The sequence below is a fragment of the Schistocerca piceifrons genome, chromosome 10 (genome assembly GCF_021461385.2).
Source record: "Schistocerca piceifrons isolate TAMUIC-IGC-003096 chromosome 10, iqSchPice1.1, whole genome shotgun sequence".
Lineage (NCBI taxonomy): Eukaryota > Metazoa > Arthropoda > Insecta > Orthoptera > Acrididae > Schistocerca > Schistocerca piceifrons.
In genome coordinates, this window is record NC_060147.1 from 138,076,835 (window position 1) to 138,102,572 (window position 25,738).

At 45.4% G+C, this 25,738-nt stretch overlaps 1 protein-coding gene across 1 annotated transcript in view; it reads right to left on the reverse strand.

Moving 5' to 3' along the window:
* Positions 1-7,907: 7,907 nt before the first annotated feature.
* The window catches only part of LOC124718775 (translation initiation factor IF-2-like), a 260,687-nt gene continuing 242,856 nt past the window's right edge, over positions 7,908-25,738 (reverse strand). Inside the window, exon 5 of the mRNA XM_047244387.1 lies at positions 7,908-7,969. Within this exon, the coding sequence (XP_047100343.1) occupies positions 7,966-7,969 (4 nt within the window). The 3' untranslated portion in view covers positions 7,908-7,965. The remainder of the gene's footprint in view (positions 7,970-25,738) is intronic.

A 25,738-nucleotide genomic window follows, 5' to 3' on the forward strand; every position in this document is an offset into this window, starting at 1 on the left:
CTCGCCGATACTCCAGGAGCAACAGTGTCCCTAATTTGCTGGGAAGTGGCGGTGCGGTCCCCTACGGCACTGCGTAGGATCCTACGGTCTTGGCGTGCATCCGTGCGTCGCTGCGGTCCGGTCCCAAGTCGACGGGCACGTGCACCTTCCGCCGACCACTGGCGACAACATCGATGTACTGTGGAGACCTCACGCCCCACGTGTTGAGCAATTCGGCGGTACGTCCACCCGGCCTCCCGCATGCCCACTATACGCCCTCGCTCAAAGTCCGTCAACTGCACATACGGTTCACGTCCACGCTGTCGCGGCATGCTACCAGTGTTAAAGACTGCGATGGAGCTCCGTATGCCACGGCAAACTGGCTGACACTGACGGCGGCGGTGCACAAATGCTGCGCAGCTAGCGCCATTCGACGGCCAACACCGCGGTTCCTGGTGTGTCCGCTGTGCCGTGCGTGTGATCATTGCTTGTACAGCCCTCTCGCAGTGTCCGGAGCAAGTATGGTGGGTCTGACACACCGGTGTCAATGTGTTCTTTTTTCCATTTCCAGGAGTGTATTAGACTACCATAATTTTTTGTGATCGTTGTTTTATAGTTGTTTAGTTTTCAAATATTGGCATTGTGTGGTTGTTCTTTGACAAACAAGGCCTGAGAGTGGCAGTAAAGTCCCGCCGAAAGCAGTCGTGTGTTACAATAAAAACATTCTCAAGATACAGGTCACGTGCATCACCAGCTGAAGTCTCTCGTGCAGTAACATGGACATGCATAAACTTAACTTTTTTTATTTACTTGATGACAATTTTCGGGCCGGGGCCAATTTTTAAACCATTCCAGATAGTCAAAAAGGTATATGCAAAAAAATACAAGAACCATGTCAAAATATATACAGGTATTATCAAGTGCATACAGGTGCACTGCAACTATTCATTTGCACTTCATAATACGTATATATTCTTGACACGGTTCTTGTGTTTTTTAGAAATACCATTTTGAGTCTATGGATAATTTGAAAATTGAACCCGCCCCGAAACTAGTCAGCAAGTAAATAAAAAAGGTGAAATTTGCAGCTTTGGCTGGTTTTCTGTTGTACTGATTAAAAGAAGTTGCTGACCTCCAATTATTCCAGCATACTGGAAGATCGCATGTCTTCAACATTTCACTCTTAATACTGTTGTGACAAAATTTCGTACACTTCCTGTAGCAGCTTCGAGAATTATATTTCCAATGGCGGCCGATAACCCATAAATATATAACATGAAAGATCGATGATCCTGCAAACATCAGCTGAAATGTAACTGACAGTTAACTAGGTAAGGTTATTACACGCCTCAGTCGACAATCCTACCAGTTTTCAATACCTACACTTTTAATTATACTGATGAACTAAACTAATGGATTCCACATACTTAGTTATTTACCTGTACCTCCGTCTGGCGAATTCGGCAGTAAAAATAAGTGACTTATAAATAAGTGTTGAAAGTAACTCACGTAAAACAATAATCGTACTCGTAGTAACTGATACCCCAAGACAACCGTTTGGTCCACCCCGTGTGTGGACGTGTACTGTCCCACTAAAAAAGCACACCTTTGTTGTTGTTGTGGTCTTCAGTCCAGGGACTGGTTTGATGAAGCCCTCCATGCTACTCTATCCTGTGCAAGCTTCATCATCTCCAATTAACTACTGCACCCTACATCCATATTGGTCTTCCTCTACGATTTTTACCCTCCACTCTTCCCTCCAATACTAAACTGGTGATCCCTTGATGCCTCAGAACGTGTCCTACCAACCGATCCCTTCTTCTAGTCAAGTTGTGCCACAAATTCCTCTTTTCCACAATTCTATTCAGTACCTCCTCATTAGTTACGTGATTTACCCATCCAATCTTCAGCATTCTTCTGTAGCACCACATTTCGAAAACTTCTATTCTGTTCTTGCTTAAACTAATTATCGTCCACATCTCACTTCCATACATGGCTACACCCCATACAAATACTTTCAAAAAGACTTCCTGACACTTAAATGTATTCTCGATATTAACAAATTTCTCTTCTTTCCTTGCCATAGCCAGTCTACACTTTGTATCGTCTCTTCTTATTACTTTTATTTTACTTCCCAAATAGCAAAACTCCTTTACTACTTTAAGTGTCTCATTTCCTATTCTAATTCCCTCAGCATCACCCGACTTAATTCGACTACATTCCATTATCCTCGTTTTGCTTTTGTTGATGTTCATCTTATATCCTCCTTTCAAGACACTGTCAATTCCGTTCAACTGCTCTTCCATCACCTTACTGTCGAAGAAATGTCTGTAGCAGGGGGATAGTAGCCTGTGCAACGTAGCGTGCTCTTGTCGCTGTACGCTGCAGAAGTAGGGAGAGGGCAAGGGCGAACACCGAGGAACCAGCCGTGTGGTGGGCGTGTAGCGAAATGGGCGACGCGGAGCCGCTGCCGGGTTTCCGGGAACAGCGAGCGGGTCCCGGCTGCCTGCTCTGTGGCGGCGGCGCGTGACGTGACGTCACGGCAGGATGTGGCCAATCAGCGTGCTGCCTGCCGCTCGCGCTGGCGCAACACCTGCCCCGGCCCAGGATAAGGGGCGCCTCCTGCTAAAACCCATACAAGAACATATTATCAGAGAGCAAATTCTGCCGGATTTCCGATTTGGATTCCGGCAGAACCACTCTGCCCCACAACTGGTCATGAGAATGGTTGAAGCAGCCACAGAGGGCTTCAACCACAGAGGCTACTGCGGGATAGTGCTACTAGACGTAGCCAAAGCCTTTGACTCAGTATGGCATAGAGGGCTACTCTACAAGTTGTACTCACAAGGGTTTCCAGGGAGCATAGTTCAGTTAATCAAGAGCTACCTCACAGATAGGACTTTCTCCGTCAAAGTAGAAACTGCCACCTCCACCAGAAGACGTATTCGTGCCGGGGTCCCACAGGAATCGGTCCTGGGGCCCGTATTGTACAGTTTGTGCACTGCGGACACTCCAACGGCCCCCCTGGTGCACACCGCGCAGTACGCAGACGACACAGCCTCCTACACGAGAAATGCGAACAAGGACCTGGTCATTCGAAGGCTACAAAGGGTTTTAGACGACACAGAAACCTGGGCCCGTCGCTGGCGCATCACCATCAATTCGGAGAAGACGCAGGCAATGCTGATTACCCGCAGGCTCGGAAGGCGCGAACCTCCTCAACATCGCCCCCTCCACCTCCACCTAAATGGAACCCAACTCCCCTGGCGCAGAACCGCCAAGTACCTTGGCGTAACCTTGGACTCTCGTCTTACGTGGAAACCCCACATAGACGAGGTCCACAGGAAGGTCTGCGCCAGAATGTCCATCCTATACCCTATCCTGAACACAACCAGCTTCCTTCCCTGCCCAGTAGCAGTAAATGTATACCAGGCCCTGATCCGGCCAGTAATGGAGTATGCGTGCCGTCTGGGGATACGCGGCAAAGCAGCACCTGGACAAACTCCAGAGGCTACAAAACCGCGCCCTCAGAAGGGCACTGCGCCTACCTCTCGGATTCCCCACAGACGACCTGCACGCCGCAGCCGAAATCCCACTCCTGAGAGAGCGTTTCCAGGATCTGGCAAGGGCCTTCTATGAAGGTACTTCCAGATCCGGAAACGCACTCATCCACTCCCTAGGTCGGTATGACACGTCCCGCGATAAACACAAGCGCCCTATGACGATCTTCGACGATTAAGTCGAAGAGAAAATCCCAATACCCAATCCCTAATCCAGCTCCTTCCCATATATCACCAATCATCTCGCCTACCTCAGGCAAATACCAGACACACTCACAACAATTCATCACATATCACAGACACCAAAAATATATAGAAAAATCACACACACATGTACACAGGGGAGTAAATGCCAAAAGGCTACAAACTCCCCCTCACACTTCCCCAAAGAGGGGAAAGTAATAGATGAGAGCAGGGCGGCAGTTGTGGCCCGCCACACTCGTGCGTGCATGTGCCCCATGAGGCCGAATACACTGCTGGAGAAAAAAGCTATACACCCTTTTACAGGTTTCCAATTCACTCAAGATTTAGTAGGGCAACAGTGCATATAGAGTACATGAATTTATTGCATTTTCAGATCAATAGCACAAGCGATTGGGTAGTTGGAATGAAGAGAAAACATCTTCAGAAATGAACCGAATGACGTGAAATAATAGTCGTGATAAATCCTTGCAAAATTCTCTACAGAGAGTTACAACACCCACGTGTAAACGATATTTGATGTAAAAATGTAGCTTATCTTCGTGAACTTTTTTTTTCATTTTATTTAGGGGATATAAGATTTAGTTCTTCTTGAGGAGACTACATACAATCGTTCAACACTAGCGGCGGGATCTGTTTAGTACAACCCTGTTTTTTGAAGCGTCTGCCCCTGCGACTTGCTTATAATGATAGCAAGTGCAATTTTAATAGCCAACATTGTTCTTGTCAACTGGAAAGGCGTGCTTGGATCAGACGGTGTTCAGTTCATCCGAGGTATGTACACCACCCTGTTGTTCACAAGAGTTAACAATTAACGAGCAAATACAAACACACAGCACACGCACTAAAGAAATGTAATTTACTGCTCATGACAATATTTGACTCCCAACAGTTGCTTGTGATTTCTGATTTTCGACCGTAATATTTACGTTTACCTGTTGTTGAAGAGAAGTTTATCGATAAATACGAATAGAGCGCAAAGTAATAAAAAATGGGAAATGTACAGCTTATAACGCAGTGTTCGCTTCTTATCTGGTACATCAATAAGGCCACAATAACCTCTGCATTTGACACTTTGTCCTTACTGTAAGCACGTTAGGCTGCGCTTCCTCCCGAGCGGCAAGGCGTGCCGGTCCCCGACACGAATCCGCCCAGCGGGTTAGTGTCGAGGTCCAGTGTGCCGGTCAGTCTGTGGATGGTTTTTAAGGCGATTTTCCATCTGCCTCGGGGAATGCGGTCTGGTTCCAAGTATTCCGCCTCAGTTACACTATGTCGGTGATTGCTGCTTATACACTGTCTCCACGTACGCGTACACTATAATTACTCTACCACGCAAACATTTGGGGTTAGACTCGTCTGGTATGAGACGTTCCTGGGGTGGGTCCACCGGGAGCCGAACCGCACAATAACCCTGGGTTCGGTGTGGGGCGGCGGTGGGGTGGGTGGATTGCTGTAGCCTGTTGTGGGGCTGTGAACCACTGAGGGCTACGGCAGGGACGAAGTCTCTCCATCTTTTCTAGGTCCCCAGTTCAACAGACACACACACACACACACACCCACACACACACACACACAAATGTGTCAGGGCGCAGTAGCAATTGATAAATCACAAATAAAAGCGACAATGTTAGATATGTTCGTTGTTTCGGAAACCATACTGAAGAGCCAAAAAAACTGCTACACCTGCTTAATATCGTGTAGGGCCCCCGCGAACACGCAGAAGTGCCGCAACACGACGTGGCATTGACTCGACTAATGTCTGAAGTAGTGCTGGAGGGAACTGACCCCATGAATCCTGCAGGGCAGTCCATAAATCCGTAAGAGTATTAGGGGATGGAGATCTCCTCTGAACAGCACGTTGCAAGGCATCCCAGATATGCTCAATAGTGTTCATGTCTGGGGAGTTTGGTGGCCAGCGGAGATGTTTACACTTAGCGAGTGTTCCTGGAGCCACTCTGTAGCAATTCTGGATGTTTAGGGCGTCGCATTGTCCTGCTGGAATTGCCCAAGTCCGTCGGAATGCACAGTGGACATGAATGGATGCAGGTGGTCAGACAGGATGCTTAAGTACGTGTCACCTGTCAGTCGTATCTAGACATATCAGGGGTCTGTTATCACTCCGACTGCTGACCCCTCACAGTATTACAGTGTCTCCACCAGCTTGAACAGTCCCCTGCTGACATGCAGGGTCAGTGGATTGATGAGGTTGTCTCCATAGCCGTACACGTCCGGCCGTTCGATATAATCTGAAACGAGACTCGTCCGACCAGGCAACATGTTTCCAGTCATCAACAGTCCAGTGTCGGTGTTGACGGACCCAGCCGAGGCGTAAAGCTTTGTGTCGTGCAGTCGTCAAGGGTACTCGATTGGGTCCGTCACTGAAAGCCCGTATCGATGATGTTTCGTTGAATGTTCCGCACGCTGACACTTGTTGATAGCCCAGCACTGAAATATGCAGCAATTTGCGGAACGGTTGCACTTCTGTCACTTGAACGATTATCTTCAATCGTCGTTTGTCCCGTTCTAGCAGGATTTTTTTCATACCGCAGCGATGTCAGAGGTTTGATGTTTTACCGGATTCCTGATATTCATGATAGACTCATGAGATGGTCGTACGGGAAAATCGCCACTTCATCGCTACCTCGGAGACGCTGTGGCCATCGCTCGTGCGCCGACTGTAGCACGTTAATCTTGATAACTGTCATTGTAGCAGCAGTAACCGATCTGACAGCTGCACCAGACATTTATTGTTTTACATTGGCGTTGCCGATCGCAGCGCCGTATTCTGCCTGTTTACATATCTCTGTGCCGTCCGCTGTGGCCGAGCTGTTCTAGGCGCTTCAGTCTGGAACCGCGCGACCGTTACGGTCGCAGGTTCGAATCCTGCCTCGGTCATGGATGTGTGTGATGTCCTTAGTTAGGTTTAATTAGTTCTAAGTTCTAGGGGACTGATGACTTCAGATGTTAAGTCCCATAGTGCTCAGAGCCGTTTGAACCATTTGAATTTTAGATATATGTGTATTTGGATACGCATGCCTATGGCAGTTTCTTTGGCGCTTCAGTGTATATTTGTTTAAAACAGTGAACTTCTACGACGGGCAGAGATAATGGACCACCACAATGGTCGCGGTTATTATCTATGACAATACTTCATATAAATTATCCAGTTAATAAGTACTTTAAAACAAATAAAATGGTATTTATAATAAGACACTATGAAAAGGGAGTCTCTTATTCGTGATTAATAAGTTGTTCTTCTTCTTCTTCTTTCGTGGCGCTACAGTCCAGGATGGGCCTTGGCGTTCCCACCGAGCTTCCGCCATCCATCTAGGTCACGTGCCGCCCTCCTCCAGCATCCGTAGGTCTTCTTGCACTCCCTCCATCCGGCCATCTTGCTTGAGTTCGACCTCTCCTTCTTTGCCCTCCTGGATTACCGAAGAGGATATTTTTCATCACCTCAGACTCCTCCATTCTAGCCACATGACCTGCCCGTCTTATCCTTGCTGCTCGTATGATTTTTGTTACAGAAGCATCGGGATGTATAGTGTACAATTCTGCATTGTACCTTTTCCTCTATTGTACTCTGTCATACACAGGGTCGGTTATTCTCGTCAAAACTTTCAGATCCGTGGAGCAGCCTCGCTTCGGTTTCAGTCGAGGGCCATGTTTGCGAAGGGTAAGTGATACCTGGTCTAACAAGGGTTTTATAAACAGTGAATTTTGTTGGGCGGCTGAGGAGTCTTGACCGGAGTAAAGTACTCGAGGCGAAGTGTGCCTTATTTGCTGATATCAGCCTAATCTTTAGTTGAGCATCGTAAAATATAGGTACGAAGCTGGGCATCCATGATGTCCTTTTGCCTGTATTAGTTAAGTCTCTTTTACGTTAAAATTTTCCACAAATAGTAAGTTTTAGCGCAAAATCGGTATGCAATTTCAGAAGCCGGTTCGAAACATTTCTAACGACATCTCCTTGATCCCTGCACGATTAGTTTGTGTTGAGAAAGAGGTATGTTGACTTGAGAAGTAATACTTTCGATACGGATCCGAGACCGCGCAGCACTGGCTGTACGGCAAACCCCGGCTGGTGGTCCTCCTGCCTCGGCAAGTGGCAACTCTAGCGTGCTGGCGGTGCCTGACCTCACCTTACCTGCTGTCCGCGGAAAACACGCGTCTCGGCTCGCCTAGTGTAGTGAAGTGTACAGTAGTGTAGCGTAGGTGCTGCAACTCACCTGAAACAGAGAAAAGGGGCCGGTGCTGTCATACAATAGTAATCCAGTGCATTTGGGGATCAAAATATAGTGACAGCACCGTAGACTACAGAATCAGGCGTGAGATAATGTAGGTAAAACAACAAACGACAAAGCTGTAAACAAACTGTTTGAAGAGTTGTGGCCCGTAACTGCGCCACGTGAGTACACCTGCTGACGCAACAAGCACATAAACAGGAATTCAGCGCCAGAGACATCAACGTGAGTTCTCTGTCCTGTTCCTCACACCAGCTACACCCTCGGAAGACGCAGCGCGACCGACCGACCGCCGTGTCATCCTCATAATAGGCGTCACTGGATGCGGATCCACGTGGCCAGCAGACCGCCCTCCCGGCCGTCGCCAGTTTTCGTGACCAGAGTCCCTACTCGTCAGTCCAGTAGCTCCCCAGTCGGCCCCACAAAGGCTGAGTGCACCCCGCTTGCGAACAGCGCCTGGCAGACCCGGACGGTCACCCGTCTGAGTGATGGGCAGGGCCCTCCAACTATCCAGGGATTTTGACGACCTAACACGGCAACTGGACGGAATTTTGCACGATACCCCGCAGGACATCCGACGACTCTGTCTTCGAGTATATATGAACACGTTTTTGGGGCTCCCAGAAGCTGTTATACAGATAACCATCAGGTACGGCCGTACAGTGTGGTGTGGGCTACACGTGTGCTGGTGTAGATAGCCTACAGAATTACTCAAATAAGACAAAGAGGAAACTGGTAAGGATCTGGCGGCAGATAAAACTTTAAATGAGAAATGAAATTTGTCGGTCATTTCCCACTTTACAGTCAGAGTGTCGCTTACGGAAAAATGCGTCAGCTCGCTTGGGGTCGGCTCATCCGGTCACCTGCCTCAGGCGCCAGCAGCACACACGCACACGCACACGCACACGCACACGCACACACACACACACACACACACGCACGTGTATGTTGGTGTCAGGGAACTGGTTGGGGGCAGGCGGAAAGCGAGAGTCGGTGTGGAGGCTGAAGCAACATACCTCAGGCCCAGAACACGGTACGTGCAGAGGAGGTTGCAAGATGGCTCAGGTCACACCCACCTAGGTGACGGGTAGCAGGGGCAATCCCAGAAATTATCATCTACATCGATACTGTGCAAGATACATGACGGTGTTTGGCGGACGGTACTTGTGCTACCACTAGCTGATCATCCTCCTGTCCTGTTCCACTCGTGATTGGCGTGTGGGTAGGATGATTGTCGGAAAGCTTCCGTATTGGCTCTAATTTCTGGAATTTTCTCCTCGTGGTCTTTTGGTGAGATGCATGTGGAAGGATCGTTTGACTCTTTCTGGAAAGAGCTCTCTCGAAATTTCACTAGTAAACCCCTCTGTGATGGACAACGCCTCTGTTGCAGTGTCTGCCACTGGAGCACCACTGAAACGCTCTCGCGTCGACCACACGATCCAGAGACGAAATGCGCCGCTCTTCATTGGATCTTCTCTATCAGTCCTGCGTGGCAAGCATCCGTTATTGATGAACAATAATACTCTAGAGTCCCTCGAACAAGCACCTCATAAGCAGCTTCCTTCGTCGACGAGTTACATTTCCTTAACATTCTTTCTATGAATCTCAGTCCTGCATCTCCTTTTCCTGCTATTTGTTTTATGTGGTCCTTCCACTTACGGCCGCCCAGAACAATTACTCCTACATATTTTACAGTAGATAGCGTTTCCACCGAGCGAGGTGATGCAGTGGTTGGCATACTGGACTCCCATTTGGGAGGACGACGGTTCACACCCGCGCCCCAATCCTGACTTCGCTTTACCGTCATTTCCCTAAATCGCTTCAAGCAAATGCCGGTACAGTCCCTTTAAAAGGGCACAGCCGATTTACTTTCCCCCATCTCTCCCTCATCCGATGGTTCTGATCACCTCGTTGGATGGTCCCCTCTCCCAAATCGACCAATCAACCAACCAACCAACCAATACTGTTTCCAACAACAGTGTAGTTGCACTGTAGTGCATTCCTTTTCCAATATATACGCAAAATGTTAACATTGTTTTACGTTCGGGGTCAACTGCCAGAGCCTCTCAATATTCTGTGGGTCATTTTGCATATCGGTACTGTCCTCTGGCATTGTTACTTTGTTATGAACAACCGAACCATCCGCGAATAGTCTTAAAGAGCTTTTGCCCCTTTCTACTACATAATTGGCCGGCCGCTGTAGCATAGTGGTTCTACGCGCTTCAGTCCGGAACCGCGCTGCTGCTACGGTCGCAGGGTCGAATCCTGCCTCGAGCATGGATGTGTGTGATGTCCTTAGGTTAGTTAGGTTTAAGTAGTTCTAAGTTCTAAGGGACTGATGACCTCAGATGTTAAGTCCCATAGTGCTCAGAGCCATTTTTTGAACCTTCCTGAAAATTGGAATGACCTGCGCTTTTCCCCAGGCGCTAGGTACCCTTCGTTGCCCCAGCGCTCTACGATAAACTTCTGCTAGACGGGGAGCAAGTTGTTTTCCATAATCTTTGCACACTCTTAGGTATCTGGTCCATTCCTGGTGCTTTTTCACTACTACATATGTATTCCGCGATTGGCTATCTCAATGTCTCCCATTTCTATGTTCGTAAGATGACTGAAAGGAGGACTGTGTTACGATCTTGCGCTGTGAAACGATTTCGAATTCAGTATTTCGGCCTTCTGTCTGTTATTTTCCGTTTCGGTGGCAGTATGGTCTCTGAGTGAATGAATACATGATTTCGAAACGCTTGCTGACTTCATATTCGGCCAAGCTCAATTGACAAAATTTTACTTGCAAAGCCATTGAACGCTTCTCTCATTGCTCACCCTGCACTCATTTTCGCTTCGTTCAGATTTTGTTTGTCAGCCAGGCTTTAACTTTTCTTGAATCTGCGACGAAGCTCTCTTCGTTTACATATCAGTCTTCTAACGTGGCTATTAAACCATGTCTAGTATTTCCCATCCCATCACCAACCCTCTCCTTGGCCAAAAGACATTGACAGTGAAAATTTCATTCGTCATCAGGATTCGAACCGGCTTACTTCAGCGTCGAGCGTCAACGGACAATCCGTGTGTTAACGATATCTGCCACTGAGGCGGGCACAAACCATTAGAACATGGCCACAAATGTGTGTAAAGTACAAGGAGCGTGTTAGAAAAATTTACCCAGGACTGGCTTACAACATAGGGAACAGGATGTTCAATTAGGATCGGGCAATTTATTCATTACATGATTTGCGCCACCATCATGTGTAGTGTTTCTTCTTCGAAACTGAACTGAGTTTCTTAAACTTACAGGGGCATTTTCATGCTACATACACAAACAAATCAATAAAGTTTACATGAAGTCCTCTTTTTTATTCAGTTTGCTTTGCCTGTCAACTATCAGTCACGCTGAATTCTCTTAAGTTTCACAAGTGGCTGACAGCCTCTCCTGGCAGCTTACAGCCTCTTTCATGGCTGTTTCGTTTCGTTAAGAATGGTTTGATGTCTTTCAGCAGGCCGGCCGGAGTGGCCGAGCTGTTCTAGGCGCTACAATCTGGAGCCGCGCGACCGCTACGGTCGCAGGTTCGAGTCCTGCCTCGGGCATGGATGTGTGTGATGTCCTTAGGTTAGTTAGGTTTAAATAGTTCTCTAAGTTCTAGGGGGACTGATGACCTCAGAAATTAAGTCCTATAGTGCTCAGAGCCATTTGAACTTTCAGCAGCTCCGAAAAGCATGCTTCATCTATTCATAGACAATTAAGGAAATCATCGGCTCCCAGCTGCTTAAGCAAGCAGCTTCCTTACGGAAGATGGGATGGGTGATGGGTGAATTTCTTTCCTCACATGAGCCACTTCTCTGCCCACAGCGAAAGCTTTTTCTTTCTGTACCAGTCAAAAGCCCGTTTTCGTTTCTGTGTACAACCGTGTAAACTCTACTGACCTCGTAGAACATAAACTCAATGAGCTTCAGAAAATATATCACACCAACGGAACGGTGCTGTAATCGTCGAGTGCGGCCGGTCAGAACGTGTGTAGGCTGCCACAAATTTGGTCGGTCGGTCGGTTTGTTTGTTTGTTTGTTGGTCGGTCTGTCGGTCTGTTTATTTGTTTGTTTGTTTGTCGGTCGGTCGGTTTTGTTGGTCGGTCGGTTTTGTTGGTCGGTCGGTTTTGTTGGTCGGTCGGTCTGTCTGTCTGTCTGTCTGTCTGTCTGTCGGTCTGTCTGTCTGTCTGTCTGTCTGTCTGTCGGTCGGTCGGTCGGCCCTCATATTCAGAAAGCGTGTCATGCCCAACACCGACTCAAAGGAAGGCCTCGGCGCTTGTTGGTGACGTCACGTCAGCTAGGCACGGCGAACGCCAGGTCTGTTGCAGGCATACTCATAATGGTGGTGTCTCCCTCCCTGACACAGGAAAATGTGAAACTATTGGCGGTAGTTGACTAACACACATTGTTCTGAGAGATTTCTGCAATCAATTAATTGTGCAGTTCATTACACTTCTTAACAAATAGTGTACTCCTGAACTTAAATTTCCACCTGTTTTAAGGATTGACGTACAAAAACAACTTCATGGTCCAGCAGCAATAGAATTCGTGCTTCTTTACCTTCTTTGTAAATCTCAGGAAGTTACGTTTGTACTGGGTTGCTTTTACAAGAAACTGTGACCATATTGGTGCTCTTCTTTAGGCATCATTGTTTACTATGGGGTGAGGAGCACTGAATGTTAATGAAATATCTTGCGATTGTACACGTTTGAGGAGGGGGTGGGGGACAGAAGAAGAGGCAAAAGAGAGATACTTGTTTTATAAAATAAATTTTTTTTATCTTATAAAGTTCCTCCTTTCAGTTGCAAGAGGGGAATATTTATCTTTTCTAATGTGCATGTTTAAAAAAGTTTAAGCTCAGCAGTATTTTCGACGTATGAAGCTGTTTTGTTTCCTGTTTAGAATTCCTTTCGTTGAAAACGACTGTAATCTAATGGCTGGCAACAGTTGGACATTTACACGTAAATTAGTTCACATTTCCAGTGATGATGTCAAACGAAAATAAATAAATAAATAAATAAAAGAAACGAGTTCATTCTAAGGGGGTTAGGGTAAGTTTCGATAACAAAATGGATGAAGTAAATATAGTTTCTTGAATGTAAAATTTACGAAGCTTGCAATGGGGCAAAGTAATTCTCATTGATCTACGTTTGTTTCGACAGGATTCAGTAATACAGAACTATGATCTTCATTTGTAACTTTGCGATAGTAAGAAAATCTTTCATCTAAATAAAACTGCAGAATCCAAAACAATACCAAACAGTTTGTCCAAAAATAAGAGATTTATAGTGATAAGCTCGCCCACGCGTTTCTGCCTGCAACAGACCTGGCGTTCGCCGTGCCTAGCTGACGTGACGTCACCAACAAGCGCCGAGGCCTTCCTTTCAGTCGGTGTTGGTCGTGCCTGAGTGTTAATTAAAACCTGATAAATATTAGTAAGCAGGAAAAGCGTTATAATAACTCATTAGCAATTCAGCGTGTAAAAGTCAAGCATCTGATATTGTAGATGGAGGCTGTGGCCCCTTCCTTTGCTCAGTGGGCAGCCTGTGTGGCACCTTTACGTAGGGCACAGGTTTGAGTCCTGGTACTGCCAGGGTTTCTCAATAGTGGGGGTCTGCAACAGAGTACATTCAGCCCCGTGAGGCCAAATGAAGACCTACTATCTATTTTGAGTAGTCGATAACGACCACTAGTGGGGTGTGCTGACCAGTGCCCCTCCCTATGGCATGCGAATCTCGAGATCGACTATAAATTGACACACGCAGTGTGTAGAGTAAGAGTAAAATATTGAGTACAATAGACACAACCGCACATTCAACTGGTGTAACTGAATTGTGAGCAGAAGGATTCACTTAAAAATGCGAGCGCAAGTTTGTATGTAATACGGGGAATATGCCATACACTTCTGCAGTACATATTGCTGCGATTAGTACCTTCATAAAATAGAACAATTTACATTGTTTTATAATAGACGCTGTAGAATAAAAACATTGTCTATTTTTCTATGTGAGTTAATCATCGTTCAGGATATTTTTAGAATTTTGGCGGAAATGTTTATATAATTCAAGCTCTTCTAAGAGGTTCATTTTGTAGCCCTTGTCAACTACGTGTCAAATTTCCATATTAAGTAAAGATGGCGAAGGAAGAGTGTGTGTTTCGACGTCAAGACGTTCTATGAAAGTTGGCTTGTATGACTTATTTACTATGTACTCAGAGCAATCCTCAGAAAAACGACTCTTGAATTCCCTTCTTACCTGTCATATACAAAATTCAATACAGTGAATGCCCCAGGTTTTACATACAACAGATTTAAAAAAAATTCAGTTGAAGGTCTCTCACAGGTTAGTTAGTTTCATAGGTCATATGAACGATTCTTCGTTCATCGAAATGTGGAACCTTACCGCTTACTTGATATGTATACATGGATAGTGTTAACACTGATGAACACATCATTATTATTTTTAGACCTACTCATGTAGTTATACTTTTTTTAATGTCTACCAGTTTTTAAGTAGAAATTTGGCAATGGAATAGAAGTGGATGTGAAATGTTTGTCGCCGGCCGGAGTGGCCAAGCGGTTCTAGGCGCTGCAGTCTGGAACCGCGCGACCGCTACGGTCGCAGGTTCGAATCCTGCCTCGGGCATGGATGTTTGTGATGTCCTTAGAACTAGTTAAACCTAACTAACCTAAGTTCTAGGGGACTGATGACCTCAAATGTTAAGTCCCATAGTGCTCAGAGCCATTTGAACCATTTTTTTGAAATGTTTGTCAGATGTGGCTACTGACCGTCTTGCTACCTGGAAACATCTTAGATTATATTAGATTAGATTAATACTTGTTCCATAGATCATGAATACGACACTTCGTAATGATGTGGAACGTGTCAGGTTAATAAAAGATGTCTGTACAAGATATTACATTACCCAAAATATTGCATGACACTAATGTTTTTTATGTTTTTTTGTTTTTTTTTTTCTTTTGTTCCTTTAATTTATATCTAAAAATTCAGCCAATGAATAGAAGGAGTTGTCATCTAGAAATTCTTTTAATTTATTTTTAAATGTTAGTTGGCAATCTGTCAGGCTTTTGATGCTGTTTGGTAGGTGTGGCAGCATAATTTACCTCTTTCTGTGCCAAAGTCAGATTTAACCCTGCATAGTGAAGATCATCCTTTCTCCTGGTGTTTAGCTATGCACACTGCTATTACTTTTGAACTGGGTTGGATTATTAACAACAAACTTCATAAGTGAATGTATATACTGTGAGATTACTGTGAGGATCCCTAGATCCCAAATAAATGTCTGCAGGATGACCGTGGGTGGGCTCCAGCAATTATTCTGATTACACGTTTTTGAGCAATGAATACTTTTCTACTCAACGATGAATTACCCCAGAATATGATGCCATACGAAAGCAGTGAATGAAAGTAAGCACAGTAAGCTAATTTAATGAGATTCTTATCACCAAAATTTGCAATAACCCTAATAACACACGTAGCTGAACTCAGCCGTTTCAGCAGACCACCAATGTGTTGCTTCCAGTTTAACCTCTCATCAATGGACACACCTAAAAATTTTGAAAATTCTACCTTAGCTACAGACCTGTTCAAAGTCTATATTTACTACTGGAGTTGTGCCATTTACTGTACGAAAGTGTATATACTGTGTTTTATCAAAATTTAAAGAGAGTCCGTTTGTTGAGAACCACTTAATAATTTTGTGAAAAACATCATTTACAATTACATCACTTAGTTCTTGGTTTTTGGATGTTATTACTATACTTGTGTCAACAGCAAAAAGAACTAACTTTGCATCTTCATAAATGTGGAATGGTAAGTCATTAATGTATTCACCTTAAAGTTTTCTAAAATATTCTGGGACTTCCTAATTAATGTAATATACGTATGCTGCGTAACATTTGATGTTAGGTATGTACAAGAGCCCTCACTCTCAGGAGCGAGTTGGTTAGATTTGCGAACGTGGCAGCGAACATGTAGCAACAAACTGTAAGTTACTTTCTGTGTCACAGCATCAATCGATCGCAATTTACTGTTTATTTATTCATGCAAAACAGTTTCTGATGGTGGAATAGATAATTCCTTTATAAATATTTTGTATGGTCGTGTGTTCAAACTTGCAGGTACACACACACACACACACACACACACACACACACACACACATACACAGTAAATTTTGCGCTGTGCGACCTCCGATTGTGAGGATATCCGGTCGCAACAAGAAAAGCCTTTATTTTAATGGTATCCATCCTAAATCCTGTATCATATCAGTGACACTTTCTCCCCTATTTCTCGATAATACAAAACGTGCTGCAAAACTTTCCCAATGTGCTCCGCTAATCCTGTCTGGTAAGGATCCCACAACGCGTAGCAGTACTCCAAAAGAGGACGGACAAGGGTAGTGTGGGCAGTCTCTTAAGTAGATCTGTTATATTTTCTGAGTGTTCTGCCAATAAAACGCAGTCTTTTGTTCGCCTTCCCCACAACAGTTTTTGTGACCTCTTTCTAGTTTAAGTTGTTCGTAATTGTAAATCCTAGGTACTTTGTTGAATTTACAGCCTTTAGATCCGATTGGTTTATCGTGTAACCGAATTCCATTTAGCACTCCTGTGAATGACCTCACGCTTCTCATTATTTAGGATCAACTGTCAATTTTCGTACCATACAGATATCTTAGCTAAACCGTTTTGCAATTTTTTTTATCTTCTGATGACTTTACTGGACTATAAACGACAGAATAATCTGCAAACAACCTTAGAGGGCTGCTCAAGTTGTCTCCCAAATCGTTTGTATCGATGGAGAACAGTAGAGGGCCTATAACACTAACTTGGGGAACGCCAGAAATAGCTTCTGTTTTACTCGATGACTTCCAGTCAATTACTGCTGACTCTGACAGGAATCACGAATCCAGTCACATAACTGATGCGATATTCCATAAATACGCCATTTGATTCCAAGCCGCTTGTAAGGTACGGTGTCAAAAGTCTTCTGGAAATCCAGAAATACGGAATCAGTTTTAAATCCCTTGTCAATAGCACTCAAGCATTCAACACTTCGTGAGAGTAAAGAGGCAGCTGTGTTTCACGAGAACGATGTTTCTAAATCCATGTTGACTATGTGTCAGTAGACAGTTCTCTTCGAGGTAATTCATAATGTTCGAACACAGTATATGTTCCAAAATCCTGCTGCATTTTGACATTAATGACACGGGCCTGTAATTTAGTGGACTACTACTACTCCTACTACCTTCTTGAATATTGGTGTGACCTGCGCAACTTTCCAGTCTTTGGGTACTGACCTTTTGTCTAGCGAGCGGATGTGTACGATTGTGAAGTATGGAGCTATTAATACATCAGCATACTCTGAAAGAAATCTAGTTATTGGTACATACTCTGGACCGGAAGACTTGCTTTTATAAAGTGATTTAAGTTACTTCACTACTCCAAGGCTAGCTACTTCTAAGTTACTCATGTTGGCAGGTGTTCTTGATTAGAATTATGGAATATTTACTTTGTTTTGTTTGGTGGAAGAAGTTTGAAAGGCTGTGTTAAGTAACTCTGCTTTAGCAGCACTGTCATCGATAGTATTTTCATTGCTGTCACGTAGAGGAGGCTCTGATTGTGCCTTGCCGCTAGCACATTTTACACACGACTAGAATCTCATTGGATATTCTGCCAGGTTTCGAGACAAAGTTTCGTTGTGGAAGCTATTATAAACATCTCGCACTAAAGTCGGTGCTAAATTTCGAGCTTCTGTAAAACGTCGCCAATCTTTGGGATTTTGCGTTCGTTTGAATTTGGCATGTTTGTTTCGTTGTTTCTGCAACAGTGCTCAGTCCTTTGATAATTTATTTGGTATAAATTTCTCAGCTGCTGCCGATATTGTATCTTTGAATTCGAGCCACATCTGGTCTACACTTACAATATTAATTTTGAAGGCGTGTAGATTGTCTCTCAGGAAGGCGTCAAGTGAATTTTTACCTGATTTCTAAGAATATTTTTCGTTTATTTTTGATGGAGTTGGAAATTAGTATTTAGTCTCGCTACGACAATCCTATGTTCAGCAATCCTCGTATCCGTTTTGATGCTCGTTATTAGGTGAGACTTATTTCTTGCTAAGAGGGCAAGTGTATTTTCAAAACTGTTTAGTATTCGGATGGGCTGACGAAGTATTATAATTGCTCGAAATAATTTCGAGAGAAAGCGCTTAGTATAATTTCGGACGATGTTTTATGCGTACCTCCGGATTTAAACATGTCTTTTCGCGAATATATAGAGGGTAAATTCAGTCACCACCAACTATAATTGTATGAGTCGGGTACGTGTTTGAAATGAAACTCGTTTTCTTTGAACCTTTCAGCAATTGTATCTTCTGAGTTGGGAGGTCGGTAAAAGGATCCAATTATTACTTTATTCCGGTTGCCGAGAATGACCTCTGCCCATAGTAACTCACAGGAACTACAACTTCGCTACAAGATAACTGACTACTAACAGCAACAAACACGCCACCGCAACTGTACTTAGCCTCACCTTTCAGAACACGGTTAAGTCCTTCGCATAAATTTCCGCTGAACTCATCTCCGGCTTTAGCCAGCTTTCAGAGCCAATATAGATTTCAGGAGCAGTGCTTTCTATTAGCGCTTGGAGCTCTGGTACTTTCCCAACGCAGCTACGACAATTTACAAGTGTTCCACCTACGGTTCGTGAACTTAACGTGTCTTAAAGATAGTCCCGCTGAATATGAGCAGCGATGTACGAGAGGTGATCAGTAAGTAATGTAACACTTTTCTTTCTGAAAGCAGGTTGGTTTTTTTCCGGATTCCAATACACCATATTATCCCGCACTGTTTTAGCTACGCAACCCTATTTTTCAACATAATCTCCGCGTAGTGCGGTGACCTTACGCCACCTTACTGGCAAGGCCTGTGTACTCGCACGGTACCACCCTACTGGTCGACGCAGGAGCCAACGTCTTACAGCGTCAATAACCTCCCCATCATCCACGTACAGATTCCCGCGGACTACGTCCTTCACTGGACCAGACGGGAGGTGCGAGATCGAGCTGCAGGGTAGATGGGGAAGAACAGTCGTACGAAGTTCTGTGGGCTCCTTTCGGTGCGCAGACGTGTGTGGAGCCTTGCATTGCACGTTTGTGGCGACGAACAGGTTGTAGTAGTCTCTTCAATTTCCTGATTGAACCGTGGTACTACATTTCAATTCTTTAGAAAATCAAAATTACGATCTCACCACAGTTATTTAAAGAAAATAGCAAGCCCAGGATCACTGGTGGTGGACAAGCTTGTGTTTGTTTTGCAGTTTTAATTTCACTCGAACAGACTTTATTATGAACTTCAATTCGGACATTTGTCCTCCTGCTGATGCAATATACAAATTTTCACATTAATTGAATTACATAAACACGAATAAGAATCATATTTTGCATCGGCAAGCAAAAACATAGATAGTAGGCATGGTGAGTAATCAATCATGAACAATCGTTCTTGTTTAACCATATCTCAAAAGGCTAGTAACACTATACACTTGCAACCCAAAGTTACACAGCCACATAGTACCACAACTTCATTAAAAAACAAAGATCTTAAAGATTAATAAAACTGAACTGCCCACGTAAAGGTCCACAGTGAAACATGCTTATACTAAAAATGCAAAGTGGGCCAACCAAGGTCGCAAAACTGGCACACAGGAAAAATAACAAGTTGCAAGTTCATTAAAGACACATAAATGATTAACATATGTGTTGAATGAGAATGGCTAGTAATAACCAGCAAAATAACTTAGAGAAACGCTAATATTGACAGAGTGGCCTCAGTTAACTTTAGAGAACAGCGTTAAGGCCCACAGCAGTATTTGGAAGCAATAACGCTACGGCCGGCAGCCAACTCGAGCGTTCACTCCCCACGGCTTGTGCAGAGGCTCACATAGCAGGCGGTATATATTTACATATAGTCCGACCGGCCTCACAATGCGCGGTCCTGTCAAGAATTCATAACCGCACCGACGCCAGGAAACGAACAGACATAACAGATAGCGTGCAGCACAAATAGATTGCAATGAAAACAAGGTCAAATCACAGCCACACTGGAATATATAATAAGCATGCCCCCAAATTCCTATGGAGAAATACTCTAACAGTGCCCGTCTCCCAGTAAATTAGCAGGAAACTTAGAGTTCACTTGCAGTTGCCTTAAGGCACTTTCAACATTAAATAAGCCGGCTGAGATGGCCGAGCGGTTCTAGGCGCTACAGTCTGGAACCGCGCGACCGCTACGGTCGCAGGTTCGAATCCTGTCTCGGGCATGGATGTGTGTGATGTCCTTAGGTTAGTTAGGTTTAAGTAGTTCTAAGGTCTAGGGGACTGATGACCTCAGAAGTTAAGTCCCATAGTGCTCAGATCCATTTTTTGAACATTAAATAAACATAGCAAATCCTGCCGTGACAAATGATTGAACCATTAACTCTACGGCAACCTATCCCCAAGCGGTCAGTATGTCCTATCACAAGTTAAAACTTGCATGAAAACCACTTAAAACACACACTCCACAAATGATGAGAAACGAAATGAGGAAGATCATCCTCCTTAAAATAGCCACTGTGGAACCAAGATCAGAACCATCTCCGGCAGCTACCCATGCCACAATAGGTTTCAACAATCTTCTTAGTTAAACACGAAATAACTTGCAGCTTGCAAATTACGAGCTGGGAAGCAGTTCAGCGTGACACGACGAAGCAAGCACAATTTTGCACGCCAAGGCGCCCAATGATCGGCACCGAACATCCGGAGCGACAAAAGACGAGGGCGGCGAGCGCGGCGAGGCCCGGGCACCACGGTTAGGGACGGCGGTTTGTTTTCCACTCAAGTTGGCTCGATGAAGGCCGACCGGAGACTGTCCCGTCACACGTTCACCCGGAAAACCCGCCGGGGGGAGAAGTCAAAGATAGCAGGACAGCCGAATATCGATATCAGCGATGCAAGTAGAACACCCTAGCGCCAGCCGCCACGGCTCACTGATGGTGCCACAACACACTTCAGAGCTGATCATTGCACCACGACGGACGCCATCAAACAGAACAACTCTTTCAGAGTCCCAGAACACTGTTCCCACGACTTTACCGCTCTGAACCATTTCTTTGGAGGTGCGGCGCCAGTCTACATTGCCGTCCTGCTTCCAGTTCGAATTGATGAACACATTATCACGATCAGCCTCGTAACGTGCAAACAGTTCCGTACAGACGGTCCTTCGTTGCCCTTAACAGTCTTCTGTTAGGTTCTCGCTTCTCGCGCCCGGGTTCCCGGGTTCGATTCCCGGCGGAGTCAGGGATTTTCTCTGCCTCGTGATGACTGGGTGTTGTGTGGTGTCCTTAGGATAGTTAGGTTTAAGTAGTTCTAAGTTCTAGGGGACTGATGACCATGGCTGTTAAGTCCCATAGTGCTCAGAGCCATTTGAACCATTTGAACCTTCTGTTAGGTGGCTACGGACCCAGCAGGCGCAGACTTCTGACAAGGGAACCTCCCCATCGCATCCCCCTCAGATTTACTTATAAGTTGGCACAGTGGATGGGTCTTGAAAAACTGAAGACAGATCAATCGAGAAAACAGGAAGAAGTTGTGTGGAACTATGAAAAAAATTAGCAAAATATACAAACTGAGTAGTCCATGTGCAAGATAGGCAACATCATGGAGAGTGCGAGCTCAGGAGCGCCGTGGTCCCGTAGTTAGCGTGAGCAGCTGCCGAACGAGAGGTCCTTCGTTCAAGTCTTCCCTCGAGTGAAATGTTTAATTTCTTATATAATCATGTTCACTCTCCAAAATTCCAGGACATGTTCAGATTTGCTTGGACATATGCAGGATTTGACGGTCTACACACGAAAAAATTTGAAAACGTTAAAAACATATGTTTTGACAGAGCACAGGGAAAACTGTGCGACTGTGTAACTGTTGCATTCATTTGTTGCAGTTTATGTGACAAACTCATGTTTTCATAACTTTTTTGGGAGTGATTATCACAGCCACAAGAAAATCTAAATCGGGCAAGGTAGAAGAATCTTTTTACCCATTCGCCAAGTGTACAAGTTAGGTGGGTCGACAACATATTCCTGTCATGTGACGCACATGCCATCACCAGTGTCGTATAGAATATATCAGACGTGTTCTCCTGTGGAGGAATCGGTTGACCTATTACGTTGCGATCAAATTTTTTCGGTTCCCATTGGAGAGGCACGTCCTTTCGTCTACTAATCGCACGGTTTTGCTGTGCGGTCGCAAAACACAGGCACTAAACTTATTACAATGAACAGATACGTCAATGAACGAACGGACAGATCATAACTTTGCGAAAATAAAGAAAATAAACTTTTAACTCGAGGGAAGACTTGAACCAAGGACCTCTCAATCCGCAGCTGCTCACGCATACCACGAGACCGTGGTGCTCCTGAACTTTCACCGTCCTTGATGTTACCTATCTTGCGTATGGACTACTCAGTTTGTATATTTTGCTTATTTTTTTCATAGTTCCACACAAGTTCTTCCCGTTTTCTCGATTGATGTGTGTTCAGTTTTTCAAGGCCTATCCACCGTGCGAACTGATAACTAAATCTGAGGGGGGTGCGATGGGGAGGTTCCCTTGTGAGTACCCCAACTGGTGGCCAGTGTGTCAGCCCTACCAACAGAGGCGTCCAGCTGAGCAGCGGGCTGTCTCATCGTGATCCCCCTATCACCTCGAATGAGTGTCTCCGCACGTTCCAACATTGCAGGCGGGCAGCACCCGGGAAACAGGACGGGCTGCTCACCTTGTTGCGATGACTACAGGCGCCTCGCCCAACGACCCGCCGTGCTTTTGGTCACTGCCCGGTCTCCGTGCACGTTCTGCAGCAAGCTGCGAATATCTGCGATCTAGTTCTCCCCCAAAAGAAACTCAATAACAGGTCTCTGCTTGTGAGCCGTGCTGGCCCCGGCCTCTGCTTTGGTTTAAACCTTGACTGCGTTTGGTTTCCAGCGGTTATTGCGGTTATGCCGTCGTTCTTCCTCTTTCTACGTGTGGCAGCAGCGGTGTGTATCGATATTCGCACCTCGTACTATCTTTGGTGTGGTGCTTATAGTTTCCGGCTTGCCGGTGTGCGGCAGTAGCTCGGCTGGTGTGGATCAGCCAGGAAATCTCCGCGCGGCGCAGTGGGCCGGGCCCGCTGGCGGTCTCTACGCAGTGTCGGAGTGTGTGGGAGCTGTTCCGACTGCTATGGGGTTCGTGGCTCATCGACCCGGGACACCACAGTTGAGTGGTGACTTAATTACCGAAGCCAGGCTGTTCACACTGTGCCGTTGGCTGTCGGGGGTATTCCCATGAGAAACAGCGAGTGTTGGAGTTGGCGAAAGTTTGGCTGTATTTTGGTTATTTGAAGTCCAAGTGCACCAGCGGAATTTTCCGCCTTCTGGCCGTTAGTGTTCCGGTTACCTGCCCTGGCCGCTGACGTAAAATTCAGGCAGTGTCCTTTCCTCACCGTGTTGTCGCTGTCCAACACGTGTGTGTAGTTTTGACAGCTTATGTGTACTTGCTTGTGGGCGGCTGCGCCTCTTATGTGTTGGCTTTGGAGTTCCTTGTGTACTGGTCGGGTGGAAAGCAAGTCGTCTTGTCGGTGGGTCCGTTGACTGTCTCTTGGTTGGGTTGCCGGCGGATCGGATATAGTTGGGCCGACTACCTGTCTCCTCTAAGCGAACGTTAATGTTTCAAGTGCAGACCGGCCCCCGGGAACTTCTGAGCGCCGCTGGCTGTACTGCCTTTTCTTATCGGTGTTTGATTGTGTATTTTAATGGCTCATAGCCGATGGTTTGAAGTTGTATGCTTTTAGTTGGGTTTTAAATAATGGCCCTTCAGCCATTTTAGAATTGAACCTTACATGTCAAGTCTTGCATTGTTTGGGCCTTCAGCCTCATTTAAATTTTTTTTCTGTGTAAAGCTTTGGGCCTTCTGCCTTTTGAAAATTCATTGTAGTTGTGTTTTTCAATCATGGGCCTTCAGCCGTCTTAAAATTAAAATTCCCCACTTGTCAAGTATTAGATTATTTGGGCCTTCAGCCTCATTTGAAACATTATTTAAGGATAAAACCTTGCGCTTTCTGCCTTTTGAAAATTTATTGTAGTTGTGTTTTTAATCATGCGTCTTCAGCCGTTTTAAAAATTAACGAGGGTGTGCCCGTAAGCCATAAGATTGTGTGACCTATTCAGTCGATTGTTAAGGTCGGAAATTTGCGCTGTAATGTTTGGGCAACTAAATAAAGTTATATGTATACGAGGGTAACTGACAGCCGCTCATTTTTGGCCCCTTTCCACAATTCCAACTACCTGTTCTGTCCTGCTGATTTAATCAGGCGTTTTTGCTTGGAACTCACCTCCTTAACAGACGGCATTTCGAAGGCTGCGTACTAAGCCTCCTCTCCAAACTCCATGACAATGTAGCAGCTGAAGCGGGAATATTCCACGATGCCCCACAACAAATTGCGCATTATTTCATCCTAAATTGGGCGAGACAGAAAATTTGTTGCATTACTTATTGAAATCCCCCTGTAATAAGAATGACCTCAGGGCTTTACTAAGAAGTGTGAGTGATGAAATAAATTTGCATGGCACTGTTTGTAATGGAAGTTTTAAGTCTCATGTCCTTACCGTCTGGACGTGCAACTTCTCCTTTCACGGGTACTGAAATTGTCATTTACGTACACTATGTGGCTAGCACACGTAGAAGGGAGGAAACGTGCGTTTTTATAGTCCGATTAAAATTACTTGACGGTTGACACGTGGGAGCCAGTTTCCTCCAGTCAGTCAGAGCGGTGAAGGTCACGCCCAAACCGTTCGTTGTTGCTGAACTGCCATAAGAAGTGGCCTGTTCATCTTGTCCGTCTTGTTATCTTGCCCAGAATCCTGCACCTGCATCTTCAGTTTCATATTTTATCACCCATGATAAGTAGAAAACACAAACGAAGATTAGACACACACACACACACACACACAGTGAAGTTCGAAAGAAACTGGCATAGGCATGCGTATTCACATACAGAGATGTGTAAACAGGCAGGATAGGGCGCTGCGGTCGGCAACGCCTATATAAGACAACAACTGCCTGGCGCACCTGTTAGATCGGTTACTGCTGCTAGAATGGCAGGTTATCAAGATTTAAGTGAGTTTCAACGTGCTATTGTAGCCGGCACAAGAGCGATGGGACACAGCATCTCCGAGGTAGCGATGAAGTGGAGATTTTCCAGTACGTCCATTTCACGAGTGTACCGTGAATATCAGGAATCCGGTAAAACATCAAATCTGCGACATCGCTGCGGCCGGAAAAAGATCCTGCAGGAACGGGACCAACGACGACTGAAGAGAATCGCTGAACGTAACAGAAATACAACCTTTCCGCGAATTGCAGCAGATTCCAATGCTGGGCTATCAGAAAGTGTCAGCGTGCGAACTGTTCAACAAAACATTATCCATATGGCCTTTTAGAGGCGAAGGCCCACTCGTGTACCCTTCACGACTGCACGACACAAAGCTTTACGCCTCGCCTGGACCCGTCAACACCGACATTGGAGTGTTGACGACTGCAAACATGTTGCCTGGTCGGTCTTGTCTCGTTTTAAACTGTGTCGAGCGGATGAACACGTGCGGGTATGGAGACAACCTCGTGAATCTATGAACCCTGCATGTCAGCAAG